The sequence below is a fragment of the Lutra lutra genome, chromosome 10 (assembly GCF_902655055.1).
Source record: "Lutra lutra chromosome 10, mLutLut1.2, whole genome shotgun sequence".
In the NCBI taxonomy this organism is placed as follows: Eukaryota; Metazoa; Chordata; class Mammalia; order Carnivora; family Mustelidae; genus Lutra; species Lutra lutra.
The window spans coordinates 110020913-110038628 of record NC_062287.1 but is presented as its reverse complement, the minus strand read 5'-3'; the positions used below and the strand labels follow the sequence as shown (position 1 = coordinate 110038628).

Below are 17716 nucleotides of genomic sequence, written 5' to 3'. Positions count from 1 at the left end.
CGACGGCCCACTTCCCCGCTGCACTCTTCTCCCCGCTCCGTCACCCACGCTGTGACGGCTTCACCTTCCACCGACCTGTTAGCGGCCTTCCCCCACGGCAATGTCAGCCCCACGAGGCCAGACACTTGTGTGCTTTGCTCCTGCTGACATACCCAGCACCAAGGTAAGTATCTTAGTGCCTAAGACCTACTAAGGACCCAAACATTTGAATAAAGAACTTCAAAAACAATGTGGGGGCGGGGGGGAAGTCATAGAGTAAAATGACTCTACCTGTATAGTTTAAAGACTTGCAGGGAATTAAGTTACATCATAAAAGGACACAATCACACATGGCAAAAGCAGAAAGCAAGAAAACAGTAGGTGCAGGGCAGTGCCAGCCTTCGGGAGATGGAGGAGGAAGAAGAGGAGGTCAGGGCAAGGCCTGCAGCCAGAGGCAGCGGCGGCAGCAGCGCTCGCGCTCTAGTTCGCAGGCCGGTTAAGGGCACTGCCGCTGGTTTTAACATTACTACTTCCGCATGCGGCTATATACTCTCTGAGTACAGGATCTCATTAAAAATTAAAATAGAAAACTAGATTAGAGAAAAACAGACCAAATCCAGCCCACGACCTGCGTGTGTGTGTGTGGTCTTGTTTTTCAGAAGTTTTAGTATGTTTCCACTGACTTAGAATTGACAATTTCATATTCATTTGAAATGTACAATTTGGTTATTTGATATTTATATGCTCCACCCTGTTTTTGTAAATAAAATTTTACTAGAAGGCAGCCACCTTTTTTTTTTTTCTTTTTTTTTTTTCTTTTTTTTTTTTTTTTAATTTCTGTATTGTGGGTTGCTTTTCTCTTCTGGAAAGGGGGAGAGAGAAAGGTGTGGGGGCAGGGGGACAGAGGGAGAGAATCTTAAGTAGACTCCAGGCAGTGTGGAGCCTGAGGCGGAGCTTGATCTCATAACCCTGGGATCATGACCTGAAAGGAAGGCAAGAGTCAGTCGCTTAACCCACTGAGATACCCAGCGCCCCAACAGCCACCTTCATCTGTTCACATGTCTATGACTGCTTTCATAACCAAACGACAGAATTGAGTAGTTACAGAGATCACACAGCCTGCAAAGCCTAACGTATTTACTAAATGGCCCTCTACAGAAAAGCGTTGCCCAGGGGCACACCTGGGTGGCTCAGTCGGTTGAGCGTCTGCCTTTGGCTCAGATCATGATTTCGGGAACCTGGGATCAAGCCCCATGTCAGGCTCCCTGCTTCTCCCTCTCCCTCTGCCACCCCTCCCACCTGCCAGCTCATACTTATTCTCTCTCTCTCAAATAAATAAATAAAATCTTTTAAAGAAAAAAAAAAAGTGCTGTCTGGTTATATGTGGAATCTATAAAGAAATTAAATGCAAAATAAAAAAGACCCAATCATTTGTTAAAATGCTTTGATCCTTCCAGGCATATGTAATTTTCTTCAAGAACACAGCACACTGAAAACTATGGTTCTATGTAACATAGGAGACTCTAGAGCAAATGGAGTTACTTTTATAATGTCATAAGTGCCAGAGAGATTTTAAAGACTGTTTTAGGGGGCGCCTGGGTGGCTCAGTGGGTTGGGCCGCTGCCTTCGGCTCAGGTCATGATCCCAGGTCCTGGGTTCGGGCCCCGCATCGGGCTTTCTGCTCAGCAGGGAGCCTGCTTCCTCCTCTCTCTGCCTGCCTCTCTGCCTGCTTGTGGTTTCTCTCTGTCAAATAAATAAATAAAAAATCTTTAAAAAAAAAAAATAAAATAAAGACTTTTAGAAAGCAAAATGCAAAATCTCAAATTTATTATCTCTACTCTCATCAAAGAAACTATTATCACATTTCCCTAAGTAAAGCATGTATAATATGATCCAAATAGGGAAAGAAAGAAACTGCCTGCATACAAACACTAATTCCATAACCTCTCTTAACCTGCATCACCATCACCCAGGACCCCTCAGAGCAGCTAGTCAGACCTCAAAGTTCTCCAGGTGCCCTCAACGTCCTTAGGACTGTCCTTAGTGCCACTCCACTTCCTTAGAACTGTCACTACGTCTCACATTGAAGCCATTTCTGAACTTACTTCTATCGTTATAAGGAAGAAGACTGGTAACAGCAATAATAGTAATAAAAATACCGCCCTACACTAGGCACTTTGCTCATCAGTTTACATATAATACTGATGCCACAGATAATGAAACTAAGGAACAAAGATGTGATCCAGTTTTAGGATAACACAGCTGGAAGACTGTGAGAACCAGAAGTCAAGCCCATTATTTTAGATCCTTACGTACTCTTGACCTCCACAATATACTCTGAACTAGGGAAAGAGAACAGTATTAATCTGTGAAAACTCCCTTAGTTTAAAATACTATGTCTTGGGGCGCCTGGGGGGGGCTCAGTGGGTTAGGCCCCTGCCTTCGGCTCAGGTCATGATCTCAGGGTCCTGGGATCAAGCCCTGCATCAGGCTCTCTGCTCAGCGGGGAGCCTGCTTCCCTCTTTCTCTCTCTCTCTGTCTGCCTCTCTGCCTACTTGTGATCTCTGTCAAATAAATAAAATTTTTGAAAAATAATAAAATACAATACTATGTCTATGATAGGTGCCAAATGCACAGTTGCTGAACCCACGTAAGGGTGTAATAAAATGAGGTTGAGCGGTCCACAGTAGAAAAAGCATTCCATGATCAGAAGGGGCAGGGTCTTGCTTGCAGGCAACAAAGGCGGATGTGTGGAGCCCATTACCCAGAGGCAACAGAAACCCTGTGTATCTTCAGGTCAACAAAAGAAAACTGGAGACCCTATCCCCTTGTCTACTACAATGACAGAAAACTCAGAAGTACTACCACCAAAAAGAAACAATTCAGAAGTTAAGCATTTAATCTCAACTCTTGTGAGATCCAGGTGTGATGTCACTCTTGAAATAAATGACATTAGAAATTGAGGTCTAGGGGCGCCTGGGTGGCTCAGTGGGTTAAAGCCCCTGCCTTCGGCTCAGATCATGATCTCAGGGTCCTGGGATCGAGCCCCGCATGGGATTCTATGCTCAAAGGGGAGCCTGCTTCCCCCTCTCTCTCTCTGCCTGCCTCTCTACGTACTTGTGATCTCTGTCAAATAAATAAATAAAATTAAAAAAAAAAAAAAAAAAAAAAGGAAGCCCCGAACAGCCAAACAAGTCAGTACTTTTCAGTGCTCTTCCTGCCACTGCCCCCATCTATGGACCGCGAGCCCAGACCTCACCAAGGCCCAGCCAACCTCTATGAACCATACCTGGCCACCACGGAGCATGGCTTAGTGGGCAGGTCACATACCTGCTTTACTTGCCCTGATTAGGGTTTCAGGGAGCCTCGCCTTCTCACATAACCTTTCCCTTCTCTTCTGGGCAAAGTGGGTCTCTGACACCAGCACTGCTGTTCAGATTTATATTCTAGTATAGGAACTCAAGACTCCAACCAGCAATCCAAACAGCTTTCTCCAAGTCTAGCATTCAGTCAGACTCCTATTTCTGCAGCCTTTTTGTTCTTCTCTTTAATGTCCCAAAATAACAATCTTTAATCCATCTTTCCTTTAGGTCATCAGATTTCATGGCAGTCAACCTCTGGGGCACACAACCCATTCCAAGTCAATATATAGTCAAACTGTAAGAAAGTTTGGAAGAAATACAACCCTAGTTTTCTCCAGAGTCACCAAGAAATACAAAATCAGAGCTTGTTCCCATCAGTAAAAAGATGTTCAGAACGTATCAAACTTCGTTTGCATAAATTCACAGTTGACTATGTAGTCTTCACTAATACAAAACAGGTCAACACTAGCCAGCTGTTAAGTGACAAGTAGTAAAACACCTCTGCTAAGAGTAAACTCAGCTCTGCCAAGTCCATGACATGAAAATGTCCCTGTTAAGGTGAGAAGCCTTTCAACTGCTGCCAAGGTTCCCTTTCCTTTTACTTGCTTCTTCACTGGCTGATCTACCTGGTATCCAGAAGTCAGCGCATAATCATTCAAACCCTGAGACACACTGGGTATTGAGGCAACTAGTAACTACCTCCCCCTCCAAGTAAAAAAATAAATAAGGAGGGAGAGAGGAAGAAAAGGGGCTTCCGTGGCAACTAAATCTAAGCCAAAGTCATGGCCAAAAAAACCCAAATCTCCAGGCCACCTAGGTCCATCCCCACCAGTGGCCCAATCAATTTCAAGGATGCTCAAGACATCTGACGCGAACTTATATTGAGCCTCCGATAGTATAGAACCCGTCAGTGTTCCCAGTCTGACTGACTGACAACCAACATCTACGGAGCAAGGAACACTACAGGCCAATCCTATTTGTCATGACAACACAGCTTCACCAGCACAGGAGCAATGACACTGCTTTCTAAAACACACCAAACCAAGGGGGCAAGTCAAAGTAACCGCTTAATACACACAAGAAACAAAGGTGTAACTACTTTATTGTTTGGCAAGAGACTTCTGGCAAATTCAACCAGCAAAGGAGCAAACCTAAACTCTTTCCTCCCAGGCCTGTAGAGCCTCCCTAAGGAGCCTACTTACACCATATACAATTCTAACAAGCTTTGTTACCTGGCCTCCCAGCCAAAACTGCTTCCCTTTTATAATTGCTACCTCTCCCTCTAGACTGCAAGTCCTTGAGTGCCTGTTCATGAATGAGTCCCTAATATGGCTCCTGGCAGAGTAAGGATTCAATTACTATATTTGAGGATCAAATAAATAAAGATTAGAAGAAGCTGGTGGCGGGGGGGAGGTCACTTGCCATTCTCAACAACAGCCATAAGCTGATTTTCAGGATGAAAGATTAGAAAGTGCCTCCACAGTCTTCTCCTTTTATATATCCAGATCCTAACACTCAGTTGCTGGAAATGTGTATTGTTTTTAAACTAATATTCCTTCATTCAGTAAACTAGATAATCTAAATTGTAAGTATGTGTAAGAAAAGGACCTCTGCCCTTCTATTACTGAACCTCATCCTCCCTCCCCCAAGGAGGAAAAAACACCCATTTGGGCCAGAGTCCAGGGCCCAGAGGAACCCCCTTTTACTAGCAGGCAAGGGTCACTGTGACATGTGAAGCATGGAGTATGCCTTCTCGCCTTCAAAAGGCAGAACTTGCAAACGGATCCAAGGCTAACTCTTTGGAAATAGGTCTTCTTTACAAAGGGAAGAAAAGATGACGACGCTGGCACTGAAAACGGTAACTGACAGCTGACTCACTCACAGGATGACAGCAGAGGATATAAAACTCAAAAATAACAGTATAAAGTTATTAAACGTAGGAGCAACCAACCCTAAACACCCGAGAGTGCAAAGTTTCAGCACAGTTTGGTAATGTGTTTTATGAGGTAAAGGCAAAAAAAGTTTCTAAATTATATTATAAAATCAATTCATTTAAAATTTCTTTTAAAGTTCAGTCTTCAGGAACCTTAGAATAATGTATGTACACGGTCTCTCCCCACTACATCTAGGGACCAGAGAGACAGAGCTCACATCACCTAAAGGATTTCTCGACCCACAGGAAGTCACTAATAACCATGGTCTTGAACAATGGTTCCAAAACCTGGCTGCACTTCAGTATTACCTGGGTAGCTTTCTAAAAATATATTCTCAACACTACCACAGATTTCCAGAGGTGAGGGTCTCTCATCCATGGTCTTAAAAGATGTCCTGAATGATTCTAGTGCATGCCAGCGTAGCATCCATCTAGAATGGGATTTCTCAATTTCCGCACTATTAGTATTTGGGACTGGATAATTTTAGGATGCTGTCCTGGGCATTACAGGATGTTCAGCAGCATCCCTGGTCTCTACCCTCTCTAGAAGCCAGGGTGCGCATTCCCACCCCCACAGCTATGACAAGCAAACGTTTCTTTGAAGGCAAATCACCCCCCAACTGAGAAACATTTACCTAGAGTAAATTAAAAAAAAAAAAAAAAAAATTACTTGAGGTTCTCTTGAGGAAAAAAAAGTAAGAAAGCTGCTTAAAGCCAAGAGCCCAGGGGTTCCTGGGTGGCTCAGTCAATTAATCAGCTGCCTTGGGCTCTGGTCATGATCCCAGCGACCTGGAATCCAGCCCCATTATCGGGCTCCCTGCTCAGCAGACAGTCTGCTTCTCCCTCTCCCTCTGCTGCTCCCCCTGCTTTTGTGCTCTTTCCCTCCCTCTGTCAAATAAATAAATAAAATAAAATAAAGAGGGCGCCTGGGTGGCTCAGTGGGTTAGGGTCTCTGCCTTCAGCTCAGGTCACGATCTCAGGGTCCTGGGATTGCCCCACATTGGGCTCTCTGCTCAGCGGGGAGCCTGCCTTTCCCCCCCCCTCCCCCGCCGGCCTCTTGGCCTACTTGTGATTTCTGTCTGTCAAATAAATGAATAAAATCTTTAAAAAAAAAAAAAAAAAAAGAAGAAGAAGAAGAAGAAAAAGAAAAGAAAGCCAAGAGCCCAGGCCTATTTTTTTCAGTCCAACTCACCTAAGAAAAATAGCTAACAAGCTACTCAGCCCACATAGGGGCTCGGATCTTGACTTAGGAGGACCAAACCATAGCTTCTTGTGCTTTTTATGAAATAGACTCAATGCTGAGTTTCAGGTGAGCAGATGATTAGAAGAACTTCACTATCATGTACTCATAGGGGTATTAAAACACTGCAGAGGGGCACCTGGGTGGCTCAGGGGGTTAGGCCTCTGCCTTCGGCTCAGGTCATGATCTCAGGGTCCTGGGATCGAACCCCGCATCGGGCTCTCTGCTCAGCGGGGAGCCTGCTTCCCCCTCTCTCTGTCTGTGTCTCTGCCTACTTGTGATCTCTGTCTGTCAAATAAGTAAAATCATTAAAAAATAAATAAATAAACCACTGCAGAATTTTAGACCAATACACACTCATGCTGCCTCTCAAATACACAAAATATAAAACTGCAAGACACAAGTTCATGACGGACAATCCTGACAAATGCTGTTTTAAGGAAGAGATTCTTGGATGGTAACTAACTGGAATTTAAATACAAACTGGGGGGAGGGGTGGGTTTTGCCCGTAACAAGCACATTACCTTTGTACCAAATCCATACAAAAATTATCCTGAAGGGAACCTCACCCTGTCAAATCTTAGTTTTACTATCATTCATTTTCCATCCAGCTATGGTCTGATTCTCAAGCAGTTAATTCAAACCAGCAAGTTTTTGTTTTGTCTTGCTATATACAAAAGCTAAAGTTTTCTTATCCCAATCTTCTTCCTCTCAAGTTACACAGCAAGATGCTCCCCTCTACTTAAAACTGTGTAAAAACATTTCCCAAGTGCAATTAAAGCCAGGCAGGTCCCAAGCAGTAATACCAAGGGACAGGCAAGCATGGTTTCAAGTACCAAGGAAAAGAGCACAGGGCAGGAATTAAAAGACTGTGACTATGTGTGACTGAGTGGACGGCATTTTGTTAGATACTCGAGACTCCCCAATCAGACACACTGAGAGGCAACAGCTTCCCAAGCGTCCATGCAGGACAACACACTCCCAAGCTGGGTTCACTGAAATGCGTCTCAATACACACCAACCTTTCAATCCTCAAGAACCCTAACCCAGGAGTACACGGGGAAACCTTAGAGCTGGTAGCAGTACCAATCATCCTAGCAGCCCAAGGGAAATAGGAACAGAATCTGACCCCAGCTCTTAATGGGCTTTTCTTTATTTAACTGCCTCTTAGAGGAACATTCTGAGGTACCACCACTAACGCGCTTGCTCCCCGAAATGTGTGAAATTTAATGAATCTTCAACCACCCCTCTCCTGAAAAACTTAAAATAACTTCCAGTTCATTTCCTCAGAACTGTTAAACACACAGAGCGTTCTAAAGACAGCCACCAAGTCACCTCAACACTCATTTGACTTCCAAATAGTAATCTAAACATTTAGAAATCAAATTTAAATTAGTAATAATAGCCACCAATTGCACTGAGCTGATCCTACGTGCCAGACACGGCTTCCAGCCCATGCACTCCCGACACGCTTACGAGGCAGTCACTGTTATCACTGTCCCATTACAGGGAAGGCAGGGAAGTGTAGTAACTTGTCCAAGGTCACAGAGCTGGGGAGTGCTGAAGCCAAGACCTGAATCCAGGCACTCTGACTTCGCAGGAGAGAAAGCGGAAACACCACCACCGCTTAGGAGCCATGCACACCGGTGGCTGGACATCCGGAGTCCCTTCCCCACTTGCTGCCCACCTGCCCCATGACCTTGAGGGCACAATCAAAGTAAACTTCACATTGTTACACGGTGGGACAATATCCACAGTAACAAGTGCTGCGGGACGGAAGGAAAACGATCGCCGAGCGCCCCTCCCGCAAAGACAGAACATAAACAAAGCTCTGGCCGAGCCGCGGAGAAAACGTGAAGCACCGGGAAAACCACACGGAGCCCGAGGCGGAAACGTGAGGACACACGGACACTCCGAGGACTCAGTCCGCGCATCCCCAACCGCAAGTCCCGGTTGCGACGAGGGCGCGCAGGACCGAGCAGGAAACCCCTCCAACTTGATCGCGAACGGGCTTCTTTAAGAGGGAGGTCCTCCCAGTCGCTCCAAGGACCACCCCCCTTGCTTAGACTCGCCGGGGAGGCGTTCGAGACCAGGTCTCCGTTCGAGTCACAGCACCGGAGTTTAGGCGCCGCTCGCAAGGCCATTTAAACACTCGGAGCCGGACTCCGCGCTCGCCGATGACTCCGCGGCCGCAGAGCACAAACCCACAGAACTTGTTTCCGCAGACAGAGTCCCAACAATGGCCTTCGCGAGTCCACGGCGAGCTGCTGCCCCAACTTGACACGCTCCCCAGCCCGCGCCCGGGGGAAGTTCTCCCGGGCGGGCGACCGGGCGGCGGTCGGGGCGGGCGGCGCGGCCGCAGCGGAGCGGGGCCCGTCCGTGTTAGGGGCGCGCCCCGCCCGCCGCCGCCGCGCAAGGCCGCGGACGTCAACCCGGGCGCAAAGTTCGCCGCCGGCCCGCGGCCCGCTCCGGCGCCCGGCCCGGCGAAGGCCCCCGCGACCCGCAGCGCGCGGGCAGGCGGCTGACAGACGCGGGCGGGGACGGCCCGGGGAGCCCGAGCGCCGCGCCTCCCCGGCCGCCGAGCGGCGAATTCCGGGGGGAGGGGAGGGGGCCGGGGACGCTCCCTCCCCGCGCCGCCGAGGCCGGGCGGAGGAGCCTCGCCGCCGCCGCCCGCGCGCCGCGCGCCCAGCGCACCCCGCGCCGCGGCCCGCTCCGCCGCCCCCCCACCCCCATTACCTGGAGGTGCCCGCGACCCGCCGCTAGTTGCGCTCAGGCGGGAAACGCGCTCACCGACACCATCAGCGAAGCGCCCAAAATGGCGGACGTATCAAGCAGGCCTTGAGTTCCCCCCACCCTCCCTCTGGCCGCCTCGCAGCCAATCGCGGCTCTATCTCCGCCCCCAGGCCCGCGCTCATTGGCCTTCCTCTCCCGCCCCCTGCAACCTATTGGATCGCCCAGCGGTCAGATTGCGCCCACTCCGATTGGCTCACAGGCCCCGTCAGTCAAGCGCGAGGGGAGCGTTCTTTTCCCATGGACTCGACGGATCCGGAACCTCTAGGACCCCGGAGTCTGGAGAAACAAATCAGAAACCCGGAGAAACCTGGCTGGTTCCCCCTACGCCGTAGCAACAGCAGGGCCTCCGTTTGACGGACGCTTTGGACCACCAATCCGAAAGCCAATGCTTTTTAAAACCAAAGGGAGCCAAGCCAATCCTGGCGGCGGAGCGGAGGAGACCCGCGATGACGTGAGCCACAGTACATTCCCATGGCCGCGGGCTGCCCGAGCTGGGGAATTAGCTCAAGTGGTAGAGCGCTCGCTTAGCATGTGAGAGGTAGCGGGATCGATGCCCGCATTCTCCACAGCCGAATTTTATAGGGGGGGCCGAGGTCGCTTGAGCCGGTTCCTTCACCCGCAGGTCCTAGCTCTGCCAGGAGTTGGGGGTCGAGGTGGGGGCCGGTGTGTGTACGGAGTGGGGGCCGGGTCAGGGGGCGGCGCCCCCGGCTGCGCGTCCGTCCCCGCGGGGGGGGGGGGCTAGTGCGCCGCCACAGGCGTCCCTTTTGAGTTCCAGAAGCATTTACACCCGAGCCTCTTCCGAAATGCTCGCCCAGGGCCCCCCATGCCCTGCCGGCCTCCCCGGGAGGGCCGGGCCGGGACCCAGAGGAGTAGCCCACCTCGGCCCATCCCGGGCACTTACTCTCCAAAAACCCGTCTGGCCTCTGAGTTGAAGCGAAGCGCAGTCGCGAATCCCGAGGGCGGAAGTTGGCCGCGAAGCTGAGAGGCGCAGGCGGGTGCGGGTCCGGTGGAGCGAGCCCGAGTTCGGCGGGACGCGGCCCGACTCGCCCGCGAGTGCGCGTGCGCTCCGGGAGGCTCGGCGCTGCGGGTCCCCCCGGGGGTCCTGGCGGCTGGTGGGCCGCGCTCCACTGAGCGCTTGGTCTGTGCCCGCCCGCGCGGGTGCGTGGGGAGCAGAGTCCTGGCGCGGACGGTCTGCGGGGGGCGGTCAGACACCCCTGGAAGTAACGCAGGCCGCAGGGGGGGGGGGGCCTCCTGCGCAGGCGGCATTTCGACCACGAACAGGGAGGACAGAGCCGTGGCTCCTGGGTCTGGGTGGCAGGGAGAGAGAGCAGAGACGCCAAGACCGAGCTTTGGAGCACTGAGGAGGTAGGGGTGGTTGGGTTGTGGCGAGAGACGGACAGGGCAGGGAGTGGCGATGGCTGCATGGTGCGGGGCTTTGGGGACGGTGCCCCCATGTCCCGGAGAAACCAACATCCTCAAGGCCCAGAGGATTGCCCTTGGCCTCCAGGCCTGGAGTCATCGTGGGGGCTCCGTGCAGGGAGGTTGGTGGTGTCTTGACCTCTTTAGGGCAGCTCCCTCCAGGGGGCTGGCTTGGTTAGAGATGGCCACTCCAGCTCAAGGAAGGCAGGGCATGGTTACCTTGCAGCTTCCCCAAGCTGCTTCCTGAGAAAAGTGACAGAGCTTGGGCCCTGGGGGTAGGCAGAGCAGGACCAGCGGAGCTGGCCACCTGCTTGCCTCCCCGGTGCTCAGCATCTTTCTGTACCCGCACCTCCATTCTTCGTAGGAGCCCCAGCCGGCCTGAGCTCCCTCCATCTCACCGGCTCAGGCTCTCTGAGTCCCCAGGCCAAACAGCAGGGAGAATGAGACCTAATGGAGCTGGGTCAACCCCAGCTGCGTGGGAAGCTGGGCCTCAGGAGCGAACCGTGCCCCTCCCCCAGCTCACCCCTGCAGCAGAGCCTGAGGCAGACTCTCTAGAAAGACTCTGTGGCTAGTATTCCAGACAGTAAAGTATTATCATCCCCATTTCACAGATTAGTTCACACAGACCCAGGCACCCTTCAGACACCAGGTGTGGCCCATATTCGCTGAGTAAGCTCGGCCCGGTGATGTAACCAGCCAGACTCTCCAGGTCTTATCTGCAAAGTGCTGATGATACCTACTGACCTGTGTCTGAGCCCCGAAGGGTGCTGGACCTCTCAGGAGGTAGCACCCAAGAACAGATGCTATTTGCATCCATCCTGCGGCTCAGAGCGGCTAGGGGCCTTGCCCAGGGCCGCCCGGCAAGTAAGGGACACAGTCAAGACTGAAACCAGCTCCGGAGGTGTGCTGGTGCGGAGGGTTAAGGGAAGGACAAATACACAGACGTCCCCGGGTGAGGAGAAAGTGGGCCTAGCAGAGAGAACTGAGGGAGGCTGGTGCAGAATGCACATTTGTCAGAGGATCGGGTCGGGGCGATCAGGGTATGGGGGAGGAGAATGGGAGGGGCCCCTGGAGGCACTGGAGCGGGAGGGCCAGGAAGAACCTCGGAGTAAGACAGGGGCGTGTTCAAGGCTTGCCAGGGTTTGGAAAAGAGAGATTAGAGCAAGGGCAGCGAGGCAGTGCTACCGGAGTAGCACAGGGTGGGCGAGAGGGGCAGGTCCCAGGAGCTAGACCAAGGAGCAGGGGAGAGGCTGCAGAAAACCCTTGGGGTGGGGCGTGCCTGACAGGGAGGCTGGCCGAGCGCTGGGGCCTGCCCTCCTGGGAGCTTGGGGAGAGCCCAGCCACACACAGTGATCTCTTTACTCCTTCATCATCAGAGAACTTGCCAGTACACGCTTCAGGCTCTTCCATCCCAGACTCCGAGGACGGTCACAGTGACATGTGCACTATAATTAAATGAAATAATGCAGTACCTCGCCCAATATAAGTGGGCCCCCAAAGTCTCCAATTATGATGAGCTAACCTAACTGGAAGGGTCGAAGTCAGGGAGGACTTCCTGGGGGAAGAGGAGGTATCAGAGCTCAGCCTATCTCCCTAGGAGCCCTAGAGAACCATTGACAGGCTTGAAGCAGGAGAGTGTCGTTGAACCTTGGCATTGGCCTCAGCATCCTGAGACTTCCGGAGTTCATGCAACTCCAGCTAACCCTTTTTCCCCCTGATCCTTTTATGGGTTAATTTTTTGTTTTAATTAAAGATTTTTATTTATTTATTTGACAGAGAGAGAGAGAGATCACAAGTAGGCAGAGAGGCAGGCAGAGAGGGAGGGAGAAGCAGGCTCCCCACCGAGCAGAAAGCCTGATGTGGGGCTCGATCCCAGGACCCTGAGATCATGACTTGAGCTGAATGCAGAGGCTTTAACCCACTGGGCCACCCAGGTGCCCGTATGGGTTAATTTTTAATGTTTAATATTTCAGGAGCGCCTGGGTGGCTCAGTCAGTTAAGTGTCTGCCTTTGGCTCAGCTCATGATCCCAGGGTCCTGGGATCGAGTCCTGCATCAGGTTCCCTGCTCAGCGGGGAGGCTGCTTCTCCCTCTCCTTTTGCTGCTCCTCCTGCTTGTGCACTCGCTCTCTCTCTCTGTGTCAAATAAATAAAATCTCCTTAAAAAGCAAAATAAAATAAATTTTCAGGGCAGCCTGGGTGGCTCAGTGGGTTAAAGCCTCTGCCTTCGGCTCAGGTCATGATCCCAGGGTCCTAGGATCGAGCCCCACATCGGGCTCTCTGCCTGCCTCTCTGCCTGCTTGTGATCTCTGTCAAATAAATAAATAAAATCTTTTTTAAAATATAATAAAATAAAATAAATTTTCAATCCATCTAGACTTACGAAAATCATATGAATACTTTCACATCTATTCCACAGTAGAGGGAAAGTTTAATGAATGCCCGCGCACCCATCACCCGCCTCTCACCCCTTAACTTTCGGGAACAAACACAGGGCTGCCAAATTTTAATTGTATCAAGTAATGACTTTTTAAAAAAATGTTAAGTCATGATTTTTTTCCCAAAAAAACACCTTGTACTATTACCATCATTTCATAAAAGAAAGGACATTTTAACACATCCATACACCCAGATAGAAAAAGGCTTTAAATTGAATAAGCTCAGCTTGGAGAAACCAGCCACCCATTATCATTCCTGCTGTCCCGTCCCGGGGCTCAGACCCGGTCTGAGGGCTAGAGTGAGGCCACCCTGGCGGAGGTCGCCTGTGAGCGGAGGGTCAGGTCCCTCGAGGGGGGCCCAATGACGTGAAGAGTCAGTCAGGTGATTGTCAAGAAAGAACACTGCAGGAGCCACGTCCCACCCAACGCCCCCAGCCCCCAGGTTTCTCAGGGACAGAACTTTCCACACCTGCCACATCCCTGTTCCCCAGCATCCTGCCTGGCAGTGGACATGACCAAGATCTGGCCATGTGGGTTTTGTTCAACCATGCAGGGCAGTGGAAGACCCAAGGGGGCTGCTGGGCCCGGGGCAAGGAGGAGCTCCACACACATTCTGGAAGACGGCTAGAGGGCTGAGCCGAACAACTGATAGGGCCAGTGGGGAGTGAGACCCCGCAGGACTCCAGAGACGGGCGACAGAGACTTGGGGAGTAGTGGGTGTCACTGCAGAGGGGAGGCGGTTCGGAGGGAAGGGGGAAAGGATTGAGCAGTGCCCAGATGTCGGCACTATTCCTTGTGTAAAGGAGTGGTTGAACAAATGAGTGAAAAAAATTCTGGTTTAATTATTTTCCCCCAGACCGTGGTCTCCTCAACTATGAACTGGGGGACACCATCCACTTAGCTGGGCTGTTGTGAAGTTTAAATGAAATAAGCCAAGTTAACCTCACCCCCTCATTTAAGACACAGCTCAGGGGCGCCTGGGTAGCTCAGTTGGTTAAGCGTCTGCCTTCAGCTCAGGTCAGATCCCAGGGTCCTGGGATGGAGCCCTGCATCGGGCTCCCTGCTCAGTGGAAAGTCTGCTTCTCCCTTTCCCACTCCCTCTGCTTGTGTTCCCTCTCTTGCTGTGTCTCTCTGTGTGTCAAATAAATAAAATCTTAAAAAAAGAAGAAGAAGAAGAAGACACAGCTTAGATAGCACCTCCTCCAAGAAGCCCTCCCTGCCCTCCCATCTGAGGAGGATATTCTCGCTGGGTCCCCATATATCTCAACACAGTGCTCCGGCCCTCAGCTTTGGAAACTGTCTGCAGCACCCTCAAGAGAGGAGCCCCCATCTGACTCATCTCTGGGTCCCCCAGCATGGGATTTAAGTGCAGGGATCTGCACATATCGGGTGCCGACAGATTCACTTGGAAGAGAGCAGGCAGAGCAGGTCAGCCCCCACTCCTCCCAGCTGACCTCATGGCAGGAAAGGGTCCAGCAGCGTGGCTTCTGGAGATAGGCCTGGGATGCTGGGGGGAGGGAGAGGAAGGCTGCAGAGTGTGTCTCCACCCGCCCCTCAGCCCATGCTGGCTGTCGCCAGGGGTCAGCAGCACAGCCCACTCCTTCTTCACCCCTGGCCTGATCCCTGGCAGGCCCTAGGGGAACAGAGGGAACCCCCGCCACGCATGAGGGAGAGGAAGGGCAGGAGAGTGAACCCCCACGATGCAGTTCCTGCTTTGGCGTCAGCCACGTCCCCCAGCCCTTCTGCCCCCGGTGGCACGAGTGCTGTCATTCGCACCTCAGGGCTCGTGGCCCGACCTGGAAGAACAGGAACCCCCCAGCCCCTGCAAGCAGCTCCCTGGGCCGGAGGGCCCCACCACGGGCCTGAGCGCTCGGGGTGTTCCCTCGAGGTCTGTGGGTCCTTAGCTGTGTGACCTTGGGCAAGCCTGTCACCTCTCTGGGCTTTAATAGGCCATGGCTTTCATTTACCAAGGGGGTACTACCTGCCAAGCGCGTACTGGGCAAGGCTTCTCTCCCGATGGGCATGATCTCATGGAAGCCTACCACAGTCCTAGAACGAGGGTGACACTGCTCTTCCTTAACGGGTGGATGCGGCCAGCAGGGTGAGACAAGTGAGGCGAAGCTGGCCTTCCTTCCAGGCAAACCCAATCCCTCCTGTCTGCCAAGGGTCCTTTAGCGTAGGTCCCCACCAGGTGGCACAGCAGCCCTGGGGCAGCACTCAGGCCTGGACTTCCTGTGCTGGCTCTTGGCTTGCAGCAATGGCGGGTCACCTAACCCTCTTGTCTCCAGTGTCTGCTCTTGGTCTCAGGGGTTTCACCACCTATGCTAACCGTGACCTCAGGGATCTCCTGGGCAATGGGGGGGGGGGGGCGGGGAGGGGCAGCTCCCTGGAAGTCTAAGGAAACCAGGCCTGGCGACTTGCATGCCTGACGTCCCCAGCTCTGTCCCCTGGTCAGGCGGTCTTGGGAGCACCAAGGGACACCACCTTTCCCAGACTGCCTCCCCAGCACTGGGGCCCCAGCATCTCAGTGTCCTGGGATTTCCCCATCCCAGAGGCTGTCACCTTCACATTCCAGGCCCTGGGGGTTGGCCCAGGGTTTGATCCCCAGTCCTGCTGGGAAACCCTTCTTCTAGATCTTTGTGTTGATTCTTAAGTGCAACGTGTGCCCGGGACTCCCACCAGTGGTGATTCTCCTCTGACCTCCCTGTGACATTCCGATCGCGATCGCGGGTAGGCCCTTCCTGCCTGGCAAGGCCGTGAGTGGGCGGGGAGGGCAGCCAGGCCTCCTCATGACTCATGACTTTGTGACTTCTCAGTCTCCTGCAGCCTGGAGAACCCCACCCCGCCCCGCCCAGGGGCAGGCAGCAGGCCCCATCTCTTGGTCTCCTCCCGTACCACCCCAGTGGGTAACAGGACAGGCCTGGGGCTGTGTTTATTGACTGTCTCTGTGACAACCAGGCTCTCTGGGGCCTGTCTGCTGGAAAGGACAGGGCGGCAACCAGGGAAGGCAGGAGAGCTGGGAGGTTCCCACCCGATCCTGGGCCAGAGCGGCCGGGCGGCAGCCCCAACCACTGGGGTCCACACGGAGGGTGGGGCCAGGAGGGATCCCCTACTGGCAGAAGCCGGGGCGGCCACACACACAGATCAGATGGAAGCAGAGACTGGCCAAGAAATAGCCCAAAGCCCAGGTACGTAATCTGTAGAGCCCAGTGCAAAACGAAAACGCAGGGCCTCTTAAAAACCACTCCGAGGGGCGCCTGGGTGGCTCAGTGGGTAAAGCCTCTGCCTTCGGCTCAGGTCATGATCCCAGGGTCCTGGGATCGAGCCCCACATCGGGCTCTCTGCCTGCCTCTCTGCCTACTTGTGATCTGTCACACAAATAAATAAATAAAATCTTAAAAAAAAATTTTAAAAAACTATTCCGAATTTCAGCATGGGCAACAGCGGAGCACGTAAGAAACGGGCCCTTCATGATGGCACAAATCAGGCCTCCTGCCTGCACGCCTCCACCCCAGGATTCTGCCTACCTTGTGGGGGCCTGATAAAGACACGGTGCTCAGGAGGATGAGTGCACAACTCTGACAGCTGTCCAGGGGAGGGCGGAGGCTGGGATCGCCTCTGTGAGGACACTCGATTCAAAAACACACAAGGCACAAAAGAATGGCAGTGACGTTTTAAAAAAATTAAGTTTATAAATATTTTCTCCACTGTACAAAGTTTTCCCAGCCCTCCCACCCCCGTCACTGTTCACATTCCTCATGTTTTTAAATCCCCACTATATTTTTTTTAATCATAAAATATATTTTTTTCTTTGTTCATATTTAAAACTATTTACAAGGGGGCAGAGAGGCGGGGGGGAGAGCCTCGCGGAGGTCAGGAGGAGTCCGTGCAGGGGGACGGAGGGGGAGGGAAGAGGTGGAAGTAGCTCCTCTCGGTGGCGGGCGAAGGGGGGCAGCTGTCCTCTGCTGACAGGTACTGGCTGTGGGGCGTGGGCGGCGGGGGGTAGGGGTCTGAGTCCGAATTCAAATCCAGGTAGTACTTGCTGGCCTTCCAGCGGTTGGCGCTGTAGTCGCTGTCGCAAACATCCGTGCTGCAGGGCGTCGTGGGGGGGGCCATGCCTCGGATAATGTAGGGCCTAAAGAGGACACAGCGGAGTGGGCCCTCGGCTCAGGGAAGAGACACAGGGGCCCCTCCTTTGGGTGTGGTCTCTCGAGCCACGAGTCCCCACCTCTAAAGTGGGCGTGCCCGCACCCAGTGTTGGCGGGGAGGCCCTGGCAACGACTGCCGCCCCAGGCCAAGGTTGCCTTTATGGAGAAGGGCTTCCAGAGCCTGCCTGGTGGGCCTTGGATGACTTAACTCCTCTGGGCTTCAGTTTCACCTTCGTAAAATGCGGGTGAAACAGTACCCGGTTCCAAAGGGGCTTGCGAAGGGTCAATGAGATTCTGCATGGAAAGTGCTAGAAACAGTGCTGGACACCAGGGAGTGCTTGACAACCGTTCCCCATTATATCATTCCTACAACTATCAGAGACCACTGGGCCTGGAAGGGGGCCCT

The 17716-nt window shown here is 52.7% G+C and overlaps 2 protein-coding genes and 1 non-coding gene across 15 annotated transcripts in view; 1 reads left to right on the top strand and 2 right to left on the bottom strand.

Annotated features, from left to right (window-relative positions):
• Nucleotides 1-9359, bottom strand: part of PPP6R3 (protein phosphatase 6 regulatory subunit 3) — a 142109-nt gene extending 132750 nt beyond the window's left edge. For 12 of the 13 annotated variants that reach the window (XM_047692687.1, XM_047692686.1, XM_047692697.1 and 9 more), the window contains exon 1: nucleotides 9251-9359. The gene's annotated coding sequence lies outside the window, so the exon portion shown is untranslated. The remainder of the gene's footprint in view (nucleotides 1-9250) is intronic. The other variant, XM_047692688.1, reaches the window with a different exon arrangement.
• Nucleotides 9360-9800: 441 nt separating this feature from the next.
• On the top strand, nucleotides 9801-9873 carry TRNAA-AGC (transfer RNA alanine (anticodon AGC)). The gene has a single exon. It is a non-coding gene; the product is annotated as a tRNA-Ala (tRNA).
• Nucleotides 9874-16829: 6956 nt separating this feature from the next.
• The window catches only part of LRP5 (LDL receptor related protein 5), a 98485-nt gene continuing 97598 nt past the window's right edge, over nucleotides 16830-17716 (bottom strand). Inside the window, exon 23 of the mRNA XM_047691076.1 lies at nucleotides 16830-17297. Within this exon, the coding sequence (XP_047547032.1) occupies nucleotides 17036-17297 (262 nt within the window). The 3' untranslated portion in view covers nucleotides 16830-17035. The remainder of the gene's footprint in view (nucleotides 17298-17716) is intronic.